At 41.8% G+C, this 18,132-nt stretch overlaps 1 protein-coding gene across 6 annotated transcripts in view; it reads right to left on the bottom strand.

The window, feature by feature from the left end:
• Positions 1-36: 36 nt before the first annotated feature.
• The window catches only part of LOC108240787 (protein FAM126B), a 39,851-nt gene continuing 21,755 nt past the window's right edge, over positions 37-18,132 (bottom strand). For 3 of the 6 annotated variants that reach the window (XM_037976178.1, XM_037976177.1, XM_037976179.1), the window contains 9 exons: positions 15,737-15,817; positions 14,445-14,560; positions 11,711-11,806; positions 10,914-11,030; positions 8,535-8,622; positions 8,081-8,237; positions 7,839-7,859; positions 7,182-7,364; positions 37-4,045 (listed from right to left, as the gene is read on the bottom strand). In XM_037976178.1, the coding sequence (XP_037832106.1) occupies positions 3,378-4,045; positions 7,182-7,364; positions 7,839-7,859; positions 8,081-8,237; positions 8,535-8,622; positions 10,914-11,030; positions 11,711-11,806; positions 14,445-14,560; positions 15,737-15,817 (1,527 nt within the window). In that variant the 3' untranslated portion in view covers positions 37-3,377. The remainder of the gene's footprint in view (positions 4,046-7,181; positions 7,365-7,838; positions 7,860-8,080; positions 8,238-8,534; positions 8,623-10,913; positions 11,031-11,710; positions 11,807-14,444; positions 14,561-15,736; positions 15,818-18,132) is intronic. The other 3 variants (XM_017424547.3, XM_017424546.3, XM_017424548.3) reach the window with 3 other exon arrangements.

Genomic DNA, 18,132 nt, shown 5'->3' with positions numbered 1-18,132 from the left:
AATGTTGCATAGAATCGATTCGAAACAGAAAATTTGGTGCTGCTATTTTTAAATTGTGGCTTTTTTTTTTTTTTGAGAAACTCCTGAGACCTTCCTGAAACCCATGACTTTTTTATTTATTTATTAATTTTTTTAAACTTTTTTTTGGTTTTGAAACAAAAATAAAAATAAATAGCTGTACCCTTAGACTTTAACAAAAATAGCCTTGTGTCGGATGTGACATCCCCATAGAAGAACTACTTTCAAGAGACTAGAACCCTGCACTGAGTGAATACACATTTGCACATCTATATATGTCATTTTAATAACTATCTTAAGAGGTGGATGGATTAAAGTGCATTAAACTGCATGAAAACAGAGCCCACGGTAACCACATGCAGGATGGAAAATGAACTTTCTCCACCAGCCGCGGTGATTGATTAAACACAACTATATGAAGTCATTTTCACAACAAAAAGGAGGTTTTACAGCTGAGGTCAGAAGTTTACATCCACTCATCATGGGCATAAAAGCAATAAATTTGGGGCTTTTAATGATTTATTCAAACCGTTTTCTTTTTCCATTCACCTAAATCTCATTCCTGGTCCTGGAGGGACACCATCCTGCATGTTTTGGATGTTTCTCTGCTTCAACAAACCTGATTCGAATAAAAAAAAAGCTAGACGATGGCTACAAAAAGTGTGTGGCTGAGATGCAACCTGATAAAAGACATTTAATCAAATATTAGTAGGGGTGCTTGTATATATCTGAGCCTGTATGTATGCATTTTGACCCCGTGCAGATTAGAGAAAATCCACAATAAAAAAAAAAAACTGTGCACCCAATTTTTGGTTTTAAAAATGACTGAAGTTGTATAATTATTCTGCCCCAGAATAAGAACGGTTCAAATAAATAAATAGCAGTCGTGCCCACGATGAGATTACGTAAACCTCTGTATTAAGTCGTAACAAAAAGGAGGTTTCGTCTGAAATGCAGGTGGACGTGTTGCAGCTTATTCTGTCGACGTGTGGACGACTGCAGTCAAATCCTTTTAACAATCACAGGCTGGCGTTCATTTCCCACCCCGGTCACATGCAAATAACACCACACACTGAGGGATATTTGTTACTCAAAGTCAACGTACAGTACCAACACGACTGCTGGTAACCTCGGCGCTCGTGACAGACGTCGTGAACACATCACCAGTTTAAAAAAAAAAACAAAAAAAACGGTGCCACGGCGACTCACGGCAAAATACAGCAAAACGGGAACATGGCTTGCTGAGAGTCACACAGCACAGGGATGACAGCTTATTCGAGAAAAGCACAAACTACTGTATAGTTGCGCTCGTATTTCAAAACCCAGCTGGGTAGAAGGAGGTGAGGCCAAACAGCAGAAAACCGAGGCCTGAAATGTTTAAGGATAAAACACAGACACACAGAAATTACTCAGGACCGGGACAAGCAGCTGAGAGGGCTTCAAGCACACCAGGAGCATAAATGAGTGTGATTTTCACCGGACTGAACTCTTTATATACATTATTCACTCGCCCCCACCCGGGTGAGCAATACAACAGCTGACATCTACAGTACGCAGACGGATAATAACTTCTTTTACACGTGAACAGTGAAAATAAGTAACGATCGTGACAATACAGTGTCCCACACTCCTAAAATGAAGAAAAGGTGAAGCTGCATCTAAGGGCACGCTGAGCCGGGCGTCCAAAAAATCCCACTATTTTCTCTACTAGTTTCAAATTAAGACTAACACACAGAAAAAAAGGCATTTTAAATAAGACACTCGGGCAAAAACAAAAACTAAGAAATAATAATTTAAAAAAAAAAAATCCTCAAAGAGAGGATGCGTGTTGGCACATCTGGCTAAGACGAGGACGCGACTCGGGGTTTGGCTCGCCGGCTGTTTCGTGCATCTGAAACAGCTGTGCTTAGCAGGAAACTAAACATGCAGACGAGCACGGCATGTTTTAAAAAAAACACAAAAACAAACGAAAAGAAATCACTCAGCCTGAGCAGGAAGCACTACAAGAGGCTAGAGAGCAATGTGCGCAGATGCAGGCATTTCACAGCAGAGAAGAGCTCCATGCACACAAGGATTAAAACAAATTGCACTTAAAAGCCCAAAACATAAAAAAAGAGAAGATTTGAAATAAAAATATTCAGGTTGATCCCCTGGAAATAGTTCAGACCTGCTTGAGCTAGAATGAACTGAAACGTAGGGACGACATACTCAGATCTTTACAGAAAAACACAAACTTTAAACCTTATTACAGTCAAAATGGGAAACCATACGGATCAGATTAACAATCTGGTTTCAAAGACAAAAACTTCTGATTGGTGGTATTTCAACGGCAGGTGAACACACAATGAGGTAGAACAAAATGTTTTAGGACGGTCCAATCAGAAGAAAAACCAGAGTCCGATGACGCGCAGTGACAAGCACGGGCCTCCAGAGGGCAGCAAATAACCAGCTTCGACGTGACACCGAGCACAGGAGCCACAGCTTTAACGAGTACAAGTGCTTTCAGATGGGAGGATACGGATACAGTCATCAGCCTTTAGTGTCACATCAGCAAGATTCAGCTTTAACGGTAAAACCACAAGACAGACGTCTCCACCCGTGTAGCTGCGCAGGAATGATTTCTTTCGATTTGTCCAGTCCGAAAAGCCCGAGGCCAGACGAACCTTCACCACTTTCCAGTTTGGTTCAGGAACAATCCTAGAAGTTTAACTTTACAAATCAAACGAGAACGTTGCTTTACCTGGAAAAATAAAATGGAGGTCGTGACCTGGAATCTAAACAATCAGTGGGGGTTTGACCGGATTTTTCCCCAAAACTTAAAAACAGAAATAACCTTCTTTGGATTGTGATTTCAAAACATTTAAAGGTGTTTTTTTTTTTCTTTAAAACCATATATATCTGATTTAAATTAGCAATAAACACAGAAGGATATCAGAAAGAATGATTGCACGTGAGCCCGGGAATGAAAGGGAAGAACCTCCACTTTTCTCCACATGAGCGACGAGTTATTGCTGATTCGTTCCGACTGATTCAGTCAGGAACTAAAAACATAAAAATAAACATCTGAATGTCAGGAGACTTGCATCTAAGTGTGAGATCCCTACACTTTGCTCTTGTTAAATGCTCCCTTTGAGGAGCGCTCTGTTTGGTCGGAGGGGAGGATGTGGTGAGTTTTTATGACCTCAGAAACTCACCAGCGATGGCTGCAGGTCACATTTTAATAGATGTTAACAATGCTTCCTAATTTATAAACACACACACGCCCAAATATATCAGCTGAAATGATCACTGTGGAGCGGTTACTGGGAAAAGAAAATGCGTGTGTGTGTGTGTGTGTGTGTCTCCTCCTGTGCTGGACATTAGACCTGTGATATGATCTGCATGTTGAAGCTCGGGGAGCGGGACTGCTTGGTCAGAGGGGCTCCAGGGCTCAGGAGGGCCTGCGCCTCCTCGGGCCTGTTCAGGTGCTCCTCCTGCAGGCTCGTGGTGGAGAAGCGGTGCGAGCCCCCGGCTAGAAGCCCTTCCCTTTCGGAGCCTCCTGGCCCCCCCTCCTGCTCGTCCTCGCCGCCGTTCAAGTTGAAGTTCATGCAGTCGAAGGACTTGCTGGACGAGGCGCTGCCAGTCCGCACCAGCGGGGGCCCCGCAGGGAAGCTCAGGTGCTTCTTTATGGGACTGAGGTGGATGGCGTCCAGTTTGATGGTGGCCGGGGGGGACGGCTGCCTCTGGTGTTTTGTCCCGGCAGCCTGCTGCTCCACAGACAGTTCTGCCTGTTTTTCTGCCTCCCTCTCTCGCTCCCGCTCCCTTTCCTTCTCCCTCTCCTTCTCCTTCTCCTTGTCCCGAGACAGGCGGGCCGCGATGGCCTTCTTAATGCTGCTACTGCTGCTGTTCAGGCTGCCGCCCCTCGGCCCCACGCCGCTGCCTGACTTGGTGCCGCTGGGCTGGCTGCTGTTGGACGCTCCTGAGGAGAAACCTTCATCCGGGTCGTTGATGTTGAAGGAATCCTCGCCGCCGCTCATCCCATCAGCATCTGAGCATGAAGACATACAGAAGACAGCATGATAGACAAACAGAAAAAGGCTGAATGGATGATTAAAACGTGATCACAACATTTAACTACAGTTTTAGAAGTTCTGTGACGCATACTCAAACTTATTAAAGTCTTTTATACAACCACAAGTCCAAAAATGTTGGGATGTTGTGTTAAATGTAAACAAAAACAAAATGCAATGAGTTGCATATTTTATTCACAATGGAACAAGGTAAACATTAAAAGTTATAACTAAATAAGTGCCCCTTTTTAAAATAAGGTAATTATGAATTTGATAGCAGCAATAAATCTCAAAAAGTCCATTGTAACTAAAATGTGTTTTTCTGAGATTGGTAAATCATTGCATTCAGTTTTTATTTACATTTTGCACAAGATCTGCAGTTGTACAAAAAGATGAAGGTATAAAATGTAAATAATAGCAGAATAAATAATGGCATAACCTAAGAACCTGTTGTATCTCTTGTTTAAAAACTAAAGTTAATTTAAAATTGGTGCAAACACAGCTGATAAGATACTGAAGCAGCATAATCTAAGAAATGTTTACTACAAGACACAGGATGGTTCATATCTGACAAAATAAATGATTAAAAATCCAACCTGCAGCTTCTGACTTCAATAATGTGATAAATGTTTTGTAGAAGTCTAAAAGGCAGAGCACTGACAAATATATTCAATTAAATAAAACATTAATGATGTTTTTATGGCCTCACAACGAAAGCTGAAAGAGAAAAATGATAAATTGCGTTAGGGAAAAAAATAAACATGTTAATAATATACAGGATGCAGGGTAAAGCCTGTCAAAAGAAGAGACAGATAATCAGCTGTCTGTCTCTCCGTCTCTGTCTCCGTCATGCATCGTTGGGACAAGCATAATCGGACAACGGGGAACCACAGACAGCGCCAGAAAAGAAAGGAAGGAACTGATAGGAGCAGGTCTGAACCGACATGCACATAACAGGAGGAGAAGACATGCTCTCCCGCCCCCACCCAGCGCAGCGGCGTCGGGGTTGGCCAGCCGGGACGAGCCTGCCTATCTGAGCGCCGCGGCGAGCCAAAGGTCTTTCAGTTTCCAACGAGACGCTCTCACAGGCTGACCCCAGAGAGAGGGACTCTAAGCTTCAGGTCACGTGTGAAGATAGATCAGTTTCCAGTTGTTTCACAACCATAATCCATCACAGTAATCATCACTACTTCTTCTAAGTTGTTACGTTGCTGCGCGCTGAACAGGAAGCACTTACAAACTGTCTTCGTGGTGCGTTCAAGGGCCAGAGATTTGAACTTACAGAGGGTATATTAATAGAATATAATTACACACAAACACAATGTAATTGACAGTATAATGTTAGTTCAAAAAGTTAACTAAAACGCATAGTTATTACTTATCAAGTCTTTGTTTATAGTCAATAGGAAGACAAATGTTTATAATTAAAAACTAAAACCTGACTGATATATCTGGAGGAAGATTATTCAGACCAAAATGGACAAGTATGATAAATTACAAAATATAAATTTTAAAATAGGTGCTGAATCAAGAGCAGTACTGTGAAGCTATTTTCAGTTTTTAGTTGCATCTGAAACTGTTGAGCATAAAGAAGAGAGCTAAAAATGAGCCACTAAACGAACAAAACATGTAGTTTGACTGAAGTTTAGTTTTGTCAGGTCTAATTTTGTTGTTTTTCATGAATTACTGTGGCCAGTAGATGTCAGCAAATCATGTGAGACCAGTCGTACATCTGGCTTTGTGTCACTTTCAGGTTTCTTTACACCCTAAAGTATGTGATAATTATTTCAAAGACACGAGCAACCTCAAAGCCCAGCATCAACTCAGAGCTTTAAAGGTGCACCTGTTCAGCAGCAGAACCAAAAACTACTACATTTAACCCAAATAAGCTCTGAGATAACTTAGGTATACTCAGGAAATGAGTCAAAATGAACTGATGTCCATAAAGTGAGCAAACAATCAAAATATCAACATATGAGGGGAAATGATGCTGAAACATGCAAATCCATGAGAAAACACAAATTATAGAAAGCACACACACACATACACGCAGAGTGGATGATCCGTTTGCTTCTGAAATAATCAGCTCAGTGAAACAAAGCAGCTTCGTTTCGCTGCCACGTCTGCACCGAGTTTAACAAAAGACCGCTGGAAGAATACTGGATGGCGCTCAAACAAACACTGAACACAACCGAGAAAATGAGCCCATCTTCAGATTCAGGATGTTAAAAACAACCAAACACAAATGGAAATGGACATGTGTGACCATGAGACAAAATGGGCCACGGGGTCCTGGCAGTGGAGCACCCTTTGCTTCCTATCAGATGATGATCAGTCTGTTCATTTGGCCTTGTTGATGGAGACGCCAGCTTTACAGCGTTTGATGCTTCGTTTTTCTTTTTGTTTTCTTTCTGAAATCACTGAAGCTTGCTGAGTCACGTGCATGCAGAGCTCATTCCCACTCACTGAGATGAGGAAAAGATTTGCATAGCGAAAAGCTATTAAACTAAAAAAAACAACAAAATGATATTTCCTGCAGGCTGGCTGCAGCAGAACGGTGCTGCTGGCCTGGAAGACCAAACATTTGGTGTTGTCAGACACAGTCAGGGGTAGTACAGACACAAGATGTCGAGATCTCTGTGCCAATTCATGTATATCCCATAATAAAATTGCAGAAAAGCATAATCTTACGAGACTAATTATCAGAAATAAAGAGCTGAGGAAGCCCAGAGTTGGCTGGTTGGTAAACATGCTCAGTGAGTGACAAGGGCAGCGTTCTGAAGTTGAAGGACGGATGAGGAAGACAGAAAGCCCGATGACGACCGGTTCATGCAAAACAGCCTCGATTGACACTTCCTTCAACCCCAGAATAGGCAACTCTTCCACATGTACACACAGCAGAAAGTAGCAATGATCTGCGGTAGGTGGGTTGTTGGCTGAGGGTCTTATTGGCTGGATGAGTTAGTATACTCTGGGGAAGTCAGGAGGCAGAAACAACGGGAACGGCAGAGTTAGAACGCCTCAAGCCGAGGAGGGGGGAGTAGGAGGAAGATCGCAGGGGTCACCTCTTCCCAGAGACCCTCTTTGCCACGAGTGGCCACCCCTGACCCCTACCCTCAAGTGTGATGGGGGGAATGATGCTGCTGCTGCTGCTGTGGTGGCTGTGATGCCGCTTTCCTCTATCGTCTTTAGCTGCAGGGTCCCAGGGAGGGTCGCTGAGGTGGTGTTGGTGGTGGACGAGGCTAGGAGGACTGACGGTGAGGCTCAAGTCTGCATCGGTTGAGTAGTCAAAACAATCTGGGAGTCAACAACACAGACGAGGAAATGCGTTTCTTTAGTAGCAGCAAGCGTCAATCAGCGCAGGCCTCATCCTGGGAACAGCTGCCCTAAAAGGTGCCTAAATTCTTTTGTGGACTAGAAAATATATGTATATAAAGAAACTCATAGTATTTGAAAATAATCTACCCCATCAGTCGCCCATTTATAGGATCAAGTAGCACCATTTTGTTGTTTAAATTATCCAAAACTGACAAACTTACAATTTACTGGAGACATAAAGCACACGATGCACTTAATAGACAAAAAAAGCAACAAAAACAACAAGGAGCAGTGAGTGAAAGAAGCACCAACACGGACGCTACATGAGCACGTTTACAAACAGTAACTGACACGAAACACCATTCAGATGATGCTAATGGTGTGATCAGTTTCTAAAGAAAACGGGCTGCCTTCTCACTGCTGGACACAAACACCACAGAGGTCATTTCTCACCAAGTAAGTCCATCTTGCGACCTTTCATAAATCGGAAAAAAAAGCAACAAACCGTAAGTGTGATCACACGTGAATGTGCTCTTTTTTTACTAACACAAACCTTCTCCACAAATCTAACCTACGACTCTAAACTACAGTTTTATTTATTTTTTTTAAATTGTGTTATTTTGGGTTAAATTTGCTGAGGTGTGCTGTGGCCACCGAGGCAGATTTTCCTGCCGCTCTCAGGGCGTCAGTCTTACCCTCTCTCTTCCAGCGGTGGCGCCGTATGGAGGCGGTGGTGATCGCTGAGATGGATATACGGCTGATGGTGGGCGTCACCTCCACCTGAAGCACTTTGCGTCCACGCGGCTCGTCGGGGGCGCTTTCTGGCAGCGAGTTTTTCATGGCGTTCCCCAGCTGATGGAAACACACACACAGAGAAACATCGAAACCTTATTTTGTTTTCCTTTTTATAGGCTTTTTTGTATGTTTTTGCAATCAAACTCCTTCCTCGTACTTTCAGCACAGTCATCCAGCACTGTGTTCACAGTATTTTAACAAAAAAAATCTACTTTTTCTAGTTAACATTCAAACCTGGAGTTTCCTAGCGCCAATTTTTAGGAAAAACTTTAATAAAAGAGATATTTTCTGCTGTTTGTTGATGCAGACTGCACGTGTTTTACCTTCATCCACACAACAAGCTGCTGCTCTTACCAGGAGGGGCTGGGAGTAAAGCTCCAGCTGGGCTCTGTACACGATGTCCTCCAGAGCTTCTCGCCCCATCTCCCACTCTCCATTGTATCTGCAACCCAAAACACAAACAGACCCACATTAAACATCACGCTGCGAGCTTATTTGAGTAAACCGCAGACTCTCACAAGTTAGATGTCTGACTCACATCCCATGAACTATTTTTAGACGGTTAAAGAAGCTTGCGGCTGCACAAAGTAAGGGATGACACAAACACATGGAGTAATTACACTGAATTACTAGAAAACACAGCGAAGCGTCTTCTTTTAGAAAGCAAAAATATCCCCATTGAAAAATCCACTTGGAGTTTATTTTGTTTTCATGTTGCCATTTTGATCTTATGAGTAAATTAAACGTAAGGAGAACAGATCGACTCTGAACCAAACTTTAAAAACCAGCCTGATTGTTATCTGTTATCTGACAGGTGTAACTAAAGTAAGCCTGATAAAAGGGGCAAAATTATTGATATCATAAATTAGTATTCGTTTTTAAAAAAGGATTTAAACTCTGCTAAAATGCAAAGATTTTTCTGCACAAATCACTACAGATTATCTTTAGTTTTGTAGTAAAATAATAAATGCCAATAGTCATGAGATAAGAGAAAAATCCACAACAAATTAAAGTTGAAGTGGCATCTAGTACAAAATATACACGTAGTAAAACAGTACATGAAAACAAATCAGACAAGGGTGACTGAACTCTTTGATCCAGTCTATAAAACCCAACAATCAGACTCCTTTTAGGCCTGGGATCTAACAAACGGCGTGAATGGGCAGATAGAAACAGACCAATCACGATAAGAGAGAGAAAATATGTTCTTTTATTTTAGTGATGGTTAGGGTTAGGTTGATGTTCTGATGTCCCTGTACGCCTCTGATTTTGTCTTCTGTAGGGTTACGGTTGAACAGCAGGAGCAGACATATTAACCCAAATGAAACAGTGTCCTCTGAATGTGTGGAGCCGTAGAGTCGTTTATATTTGCCCTCCATGTGTGTCTGAGCTCAAAACGGCACCGAGGCGACCTCCAGACCGGTAAAGAATACTAAAATATACCTGTATTCACTCTCTTTCACACACATGCACAAGTCCTATTGCTATTGTTTTCCCCAGCAGCACGGATTGATTCAATCTGCTGCCTCCTGATGTGCAACACCACAGCAGTGAGGCGGCAGATCCTCATTCTCTCCCAGCCTTCCCTTTCCACCACCACCACAGCAGTGAGTATCAGTAGATCAGTTTCTTATGATCACCTGTCATCGAGGAGTTATAATCAGCTTTGCAGCAACTGTTCTTATAAGGAGATGAGCTCACCTGCTCCCTCAGCATACCGCCGATGTAATCTGTCTGCGCTGTGGGAGGCTTCAGACCGAGGAGGTTTTCACGGTGAAAGAAAATCAAGACTGTCCTTCTTAGTCCTGCTTCACAGCAACACGGCCAAAAAAAAAAAAAACTCCAACCATCTGCGCTTATTAAATCAGCTAATGACAAAATGAGAGCTCTGCTCGAAGTCTACTAGTCTCAGGAGTTGAGCAGGAACTTTAAAATATTCTGCCGCTTAGCTGAACCCCCTGCTTCCACTTGAAATGTCTATAATTTTGTTACCAGGGTGATGTGAAGCAAGCTGGCTCACCAAAATAAATACATGTAGACAGAACAAGGCCGGTCTTATTGATTTCACTTTAACTGACGAAAAACCGACAACAGACCTTTAAAATAAGAGCTTATCTAAAGAAAGTTGACCTTGAACGCGCTAAAATGATTGTGGACCCTTTCACAATAAAAGCCTAACTTACCGAAAGGAAACACACATTCTGCTAACAGATTAAGGTCTTCTATTAGGTTGTGTCTGCATTTAAAAACCGATTTGCTTCATTGTTTCTGATTTAGCCGGACTCTGACTGCATCTCAGAGGGAAAAAACGAGCCACCTACCACTTATCACAATGAATAATCTCCTAACAGAACAGGGAGGCATGAAAACACAAACAGATCTCCATTTCATCTTTGCTAACTCTCAGAAAATGTGGTAAATATATGTTGTAGATGAAACAGTTTGGACTGTTTTCCAGCGGTTATCTTAGATCATTAACATAAAGAGAAACCTCACAAATTATATAAAGAAAACTAAGAGTGTTTTTACATTACTATAAGTATAATGAGATGAATGTAATTTTGTTCACCTTTGTTAGATTTTTGTGTCTGTGGATTAAAAGTCATTTGTAAATGATTCACCGAGTCAGAGGAACAAAAATTGCGTAGATGTTCACAACTTGTGGTGCAAATGTTAACAATAGGAAACAGATAAATAAAAATGATGTTTGCGTTCAGGTTTAACGGTACGTACATAGCGTGATAAACGGCAGTCAGCATCTGCACCATGAACTCGGGATCCAGCAGCACGCGGTTGCACGGTTCTCTCCAGAGCTTCTGCTGTTGTCGAGGGAAGCCGCAAACACACACTCTGAGGAGAGAAGGGGTTGAAGACAGACAATAAGTCACAGAGATTTTCACCTGATAAATAAAGTTCCTCTGACTACAATAAGAAGCTCAGACATCTGATGATGTCTGGGAGCTTGAACAGAGAGAACGAAACAGATAATCTGAAGTCAAACTGAACTACTTTGTGCTCGCAGGGTTTAGGTGAGGGCTCGACGACAAACTGTCCACTGTGAGGACACAAAGAGAGAGGGCATTGTGCTCTGAAATCTTCACAGTCACAGTTTGCCATCTGTCTAGACTGAGCTTGCTTCAGGCGCTGTCTGTTCACTCACAGTAGGCAGGATTCACATCCTGAATCGTCTGCACGCTGCGGAGGAACAACGGCCCGAGCAGCCGCGCCGCTGCGAATCACGCATCGATCCTTTTTTTGGGGCGTCTCGGTGTTTCCGAGACGGGCAGGCTCAGATAAGTACCCAGCAGCTCGGTTTGCATTTAGCCGATTCACTGAGCTCAGATGAAATTGTATAAATCAAATCCTCCTGCCGCGAGGACTGCTAGGTACTGAGGTAAGTGTGGCTACAGGGGGGAGGGGAGCTGGTTAGATCCTAACTTCGAGCAAATAGGCAATTTTAAAACAGAGAAGAAGAAAAAAAGACTGGTTACAACAAAAAAAAACAAACACGTTCTAGGTGTTTTTCTCACCGTGAGCTCATCCTGCAGACTGACTGATAGGAAGAAAGGGGCATGTAGACCACAGCAGAGTTGTAGCAGAGCATGAGGAAACACAACACCTCAAACCTGAAACAACACAAATACACACACACACACACACTCGTGAGCTAAATGATAAATGATTATACGCCGAGCATTCATGGCTGAATATAACAACAAATTACACCCGATCCAAGAGGTGCAGAAACAGGAGAAGAGCAGAATGAGTAAAACTGAAGTGAACTTGATCTGTCTCTGTTTATTCAATGTGACAATATTTAACAACCTATTAAAGATTAAAGGCAGAGCATTCATTGACAGAGTGCCCAGAGTGTTAAACTAAGATCATCTTCTGAAGAGGAGGGATGAAGGTATCGCCCCTTTGATCAAACCTTTTGTATGATATTATGCTCAATCTCATAGGAGATCTTGGTGTGTTATAAATGACTCCCAGCTACTACCACTCAATTTTAAATCAATATTTGTAAAAACTGACTGCGACGTAGTCATTTAGTGTCTGCTAAGGTTGATTAGCTGTGGCAGCCATCTTAAATAGGGTTATTATTTGTAGACGCACATCCAAAGTTTTCTTTCTAAAGGTTTAGTTAAAATCTGTTGAGTGGTTCATGAGATGTTTCACAGACAGACACGGACTCCAACAGGAAATGGGAAAGTTTTAAAAACAGATATTGTGCTAACACTAGCTAACGCTTGGAGTATAAGTTGTAGATGAATCCCAGCTGCTAACAAACCTAATTTTAGCTGTAAATTTGTCAAACTGACGGAGTTAGAGCTATTTCTGTGTTTTCTGAGCTCATTTAGCTTCAGCGGCCACTTTGAATGGGGCTGATTCCAGAATGATTAGTTTGAGAGTTTTTATTTTATTTTTAGAAATGTAAACATAAAGCTGTAGCTGGAGTTCCCTGATGTTGTGAGTAAGACTGACGCCTGATAAACCGGCTGCACATCTGACTCCTACTGCAGCCGCAAAAGTTTTTTTATTATTTTAAAGTGGATGAAATTAAATCAAAACAACCAACATTTTAATTGTTGAATTATATTGTTTGGCAATACTGTGCGTATCATCTTTCTCTAAATCCACTTTGAGAAGCCCGTGGATGCATTTTGATGAAAGCAAATTGAAATGGACCCGGTGTATGAGGCCATAAACGACTGCGTGCTGCATTCTCATTCTCCTCATTCAGTCAAACAATTTACCCCCCCTCTCTCAGGAGCTTTGGCTCTTCCTCTCATCAGAACCACTCACACAAATGGATTTCCAAACAGGCTTTGATGGCGAGCGATGCTGAGATAGTCGATATATTTATCAAGTTCATCGTTTATTGTCGCCAACCCTGCTCTGGACGTCCCGCAGTATTATTTGTGCTGATCTCACACGATCAGATCAGCTAACCCAGACTTGTGTCATTCAGCATGTATGTCACTGAAAACACACACACACACACGTGCAGCTTTGCTCATTTGAGTCCGGCAGAAAAGCCATTTCTGGCAGGAATACTGGCGCGCTTTATTACTAGGCTGAGATGATTATTCATGCACGGCAGCAGGAACGAGCACAGGAGCCAAAAAAGCTCTCAGACCTACTGAGTCCGAGCCACGGGAGGCTGATTGAGCACGGAGGGTTATGATCTGATCGTCTTAAAAGGGGCTTTTGTATGAAAAAATATTGAAATTAAGCATAGGTATCAATGAGAATAAGGATTTCCATGTTTAAAGTCAGGCTCAATTATGGCGCCCAAAACGAAACTAAACAGACCACAAAGTCTTTAAATTGGTGCAGTATTAACCTCTTTCTAATGGTAAAATATCAGGCTAGAAATATAAAATCACCAGCCTTGAAGGATGTTCAATCAGACGTTTTATTTTGTTTAGAAACTAAATTGAAGAACAAAACATTCTGGCTGAGCAAATGATACTAAAAATTTATAAAACTCTTGTAATTAGTAGCCTTTTCCCCCCCACGAATAAAGTAAAAAAAAATAAAATCTGTCATTTGCATTTCTAAAAAACATAATCCTTGTTCAAGTTTAGATACAGCAATGAGTCTGAAGAGCTTTTAGACCTTAAAGAGAAGTGGCACTTAGCTGATTGACTGGAAATAAGAAATCTGTTCAAATAATAAAAATGATTTAAAAAAAAAAAACTCTTAAGAAGATTTTTTAATCAAGAAGTGAAACAGAAACCATCAGATGGTTCTGGTCAGATGGGTGTAAAGCTTGGAGCAAGATCAAAATGAGAGAGGTAAAAAAGAGATTTTTCCAACATTTGGATGCTTTTCTCTTCAGTTCGGTAAAAATGGGATCATTTTTCAAAGCGAGGAGGAGTTTGTGCACAGAGCAAATAAGAGTTTAGGAAAAAATAAAAATGACAAGATGTGTCTGAATCAAACTAAAACTCTGATTTCATCCTGGAAAACTAATTCATCAACTACAATATAAGAAAGCTGTAAAATTACTGAAATAAAATAGTGTTTCTTATTCATGCTTAAAGAATCCAAGCTGTTCTAAAAGCATAAACAAGACACAGATTGTAGTATTTTCTTTTAAATATTAGTCCATATTTTTTTAAATTTAAGCTAAAAAAAACGTCCTAAATTCTTTGAGACGTGGACTAAATAATCATTCTCCACGTGTAATTACTACATTTTTTTTTTTTTTTTAAAGGTTATAGTTCTGAACTGAATGCGTTTTGTTCGAAGCGCTACCTGTTCTGTGCAGTGAAGGTTTCCCTCTGGGGGTGGAGGCCGCTGTAAACCACTCGGATCAGGTCGTGTTGGCAGAGAGCTCCTTCTGTCAGAGCCATGGACCCCAGGCTAGAAGGCTACACACACACACACACACACACACCTCCAGTAAATCTTTTATCAAATGAAATGTGAACATTAAAACTCTGACTGTGTTGGTTCTTGACTGAAGCTGACCTTTAACGCGCTCCAAAAAAAGACGTGTTACCGTTTTCTTCTAGTTTTAATGAGGTGAATTTTTGCCATGATCATCATCCTTTTTTAGTAAAAAAAAAGTATTTTTCACATTTATCCTGGTGCCCTCTTCGAACTCCTCTGTGCAGCCTCACAGCTCTCTTCTTCTTCTACTCTTTGTCCAGAAAACAGATGAACTTTTTTAGAAATTTATTCTGCTTTTACTGGCCTGGAATGAGCCAATCCAGAGACAAAACTTGATGAAGTAACAGCAGACTCAGAGCTTATTTTCTCAGGAGTGCAGTGGAACAAAAGGGGGACGCACATGAAGTTGAAAGCGTGTCAAGAGTCACTCTAAACTGGTGGTATTCAGAGCAAAGGACAACTCAATTTTTTTTCTGATTCTGTACAAGAATAACAAGGAGAGGCAGACAGATAGAAAAAAGAAAAAAGCCGGGCTATATGATAATACAGATAATAATGAAGTTCTGAAGGGCAGAAAAATCCCTCTCCACCTGCCTCCATGTTTTCTCCACTCACTTAGTCTCACGTAGGGAGGGACGAGCTTCTGAAGCTCGTATTTACTGCAACAAATCGCCTTTGGTGACACACACGCAAACACAAACAGGAACGCTTGATGAAAATATTCACCGGGTGACAAAAAGGGACAGAAAACATGGCCATTAGCCCAGAGCGATCCTGGGTCAACATGTTCCTTTAAACACTGGTGGTGACGAATTACAGCAGGTCAGCGGAGCGAGCGAGAACGAACCCAGCGCGATGGAAACTGTGACTCACAGAGAGCCAAGAGGACTGAAAGTGGGATCAATGAAAGCCTAAGTGTCCTCATTTTCATTTCAAAGAAATCGCATGCATACGTTTTATTTCTTGTTAATTAATTAATTTTTTTTGAAAAGCATCAATTAGGAGGCACTGCGCTGAAAGAGAGGAGCCAACACACAAAGGAGGCCTCGAGGTGAGCGCTCAAATCAGCCACAAGAAATCTCTAAGACATAAAATAAAAGGAAGAGTGGAAGGGAAACAGAATAAAGCTGTTTGGCAACAAGCAGGAGCCTTACCTCATGATATATTGACGGTTTTGACAAGGAGGGGATTGTGAAGGAGAGAAGTTTGCTGTTACCATCTTTGTCGACAATTTCCTGCAAAAATCAAAAAGATTGATGAAGAAACGGCGAAGGGAAGCGACTCAGCATTACATAACAGGCTAGTAAACACTTTGTATTGTCTAAGAACTGGGTACAAACAAACAGATATCAGTAAACGGTTAATAATTCCCACAGCACCAGCTCGTGATGCTGAACAGGTGTACAATCAGTCTGCCGCTGGATGTTAATGGCCGTGGCAAATTAGATGCCATTGTTGTCCACTCAACCCCAATTTCACACTGTGACACGTGCCGCAAAGCTTAATGCGCCCCTGAAAATGATGCCGTTTCTAAAATTATTGCCCAATTATTTCCCCTAGTCACAATCACGTGGGAAAAGACGAGGTTTATTCACAGAAAGATAGAGCTGAAAACTTTATTTAACGTAAACTTTAATCTGCAAAACGTTAATGCTCAGCCAGGTGTAGCCTTGTCCCCTTCCGGTCACGCTGACCCTAACTTATCTATCCACCCATCCACCATAAAGCATTAAAGAGGTATTATCGCTTTAACAGTGTCTCCATGTGTCCTTCAGTGGACTGTGGGTTCGGCCCTTCGCTCGCTAGCAGTATATCTCTGAATATCTGACAGAACTGCTGAGAGCGAAGCCGTTTATCAATACTCAGCCGTCAAAGGGGAGAATTCGGTGCTCTGTGTGTGTGGTGAGTGGTACAGACACAGAGGAATAAATTATTCATGAATTTGCCCTTAGCTATGCCGGCTGACATGGAGCTCCTTCTTTTGGTGTCTCCTGCTCTTTGAGCATTTCCCAAGGGCGTTTCCTGGTGATGCAACCTACCTCCGGCCGATCCATTAACTGGTGTTTTTCCCTCCTCTGTAGGTCACATTAGAAGGGTAGTGACATAAAACCTCTCCAGTTTTCATCATAGGTTGAGTAGGTCACTGATGACTGCCATCAAGTTACTGTGTCGGCACTCTTGGCACGCATCTGCCACGTTACAACAAAAATACACTTCTCTCATGTAAAGTGTCAGTACGTTTGGTTTCCATCCCAATACTAGCAGAAGTGGGATGTTTGAAATGTGCTTTTATTGTCAACAATAGTGATCAATAAACAGTCTGTTACACAGCTGAAGGTTCACAGCAAGATAGTGTGTCAACCCAAGCCTCCCATTAAAGACCACAGCAACGTGGTTTGTGTTTCTTTCATGTAAGTAATGTGCTTTAATCTGCAGGGACACTTAAAGTGGACAGTTTGTCTCTCCTCTGCATTTTAGGCACACTTGCACCCACTAACCAGGACAAGAACATTTGTCCAATGAGATGTAAGAAGAGCCGTCTTTATTTTCCTAAACGTAGACCGCACATACACAAGTAGCTTGGAAAGGTACTTTTACTTGTAGAATACAGTTGGACCTCTAAATCCAAACAAGTCTGAACAAATAAGCTTTATCCCGAACAAGGACTTTCCTCCACACACAGATTTGCTGACACTTATTGCCTTTTGCCAGTACTCCACCCGCCTCATGTGTTGATGCTGCACTCCTCAAACAGGATGGTGTCTTACAGAAACTTCACACTTCGGCTTTATTAGTTGTATTGTTTCATTATTTGATGCTTATAGCAGTGTTTATAAGTAGGAATAATGCCTCTATCATGCTGCAAGTGTTGTGTGCGTTTTGAGGCAGAGTGGGGCATAAATTGTTTTATTCCCTTTGTTTTTCATGCACATGACTTACTAAAAACAACAAAAAAAAACACCCACATATCCAGGATCAATCAGACAACAGGTGCTCAAGCACAATGAAAGAAGTCATATGAAGAGCCTCGTTTGAAACGTCACCCGGTAATAATAAACAAGCTACAAGTGAAGTCCTGCTCAAACCAATTGAACTTGTTTTCAGAGGTTCCTCAGTAAAATAAAATAAATACTAACAGAATTAAACAATACACTGCAAAATACTCGACACACCAAGTGAAAACTGTACACACAAAGCCACACATGGTAACTACAAAGGTTTCAGGAAAGACATAAATGACATTACTCGTCTAGACAATTGTAAAGCATTCCCCGTCTCACCTGCTGAATTGCACACTGTGCACATTTCTGACAACACAGACAGATGATCTCATTACAGATATCCTGCCTTCAGCGCGTAAATGGATCCATTCAAAGACAAGAGAGAAAATTCTCCTTCCTTTCTACAGCAACAGTCACTTCCTTCTCCGACGTGGCCCAACAACTGGAGGTCTGATTGAATCTTTTCCAAACCTGCTGATGCTGGCAGACGCTTTTGTGTTGGATTGTGTAGCAGCGATTGCATTCTGGCAACTTCCCTCCCCGCAGTC

Source organism: Kryptolebias marmoratus, linkage group LG6 (assembly GCF_001649575.2).
Source record: "Kryptolebias marmoratus isolate JLee-2015 linkage group LG6, ASM164957v2, whole genome shotgun sequence".
NCBI classification, from domain to species: Eukaryota; Metazoa; Chordata; class Actinopteri; order Cyprinodontiformes; family Rivulidae; genus Kryptolebias; species Kryptolebias marmoratus.
Note: the sequence above shows the minus strand (reverse complement) of the source record. Positions and strands in the feature narration are given on the sequence as shown.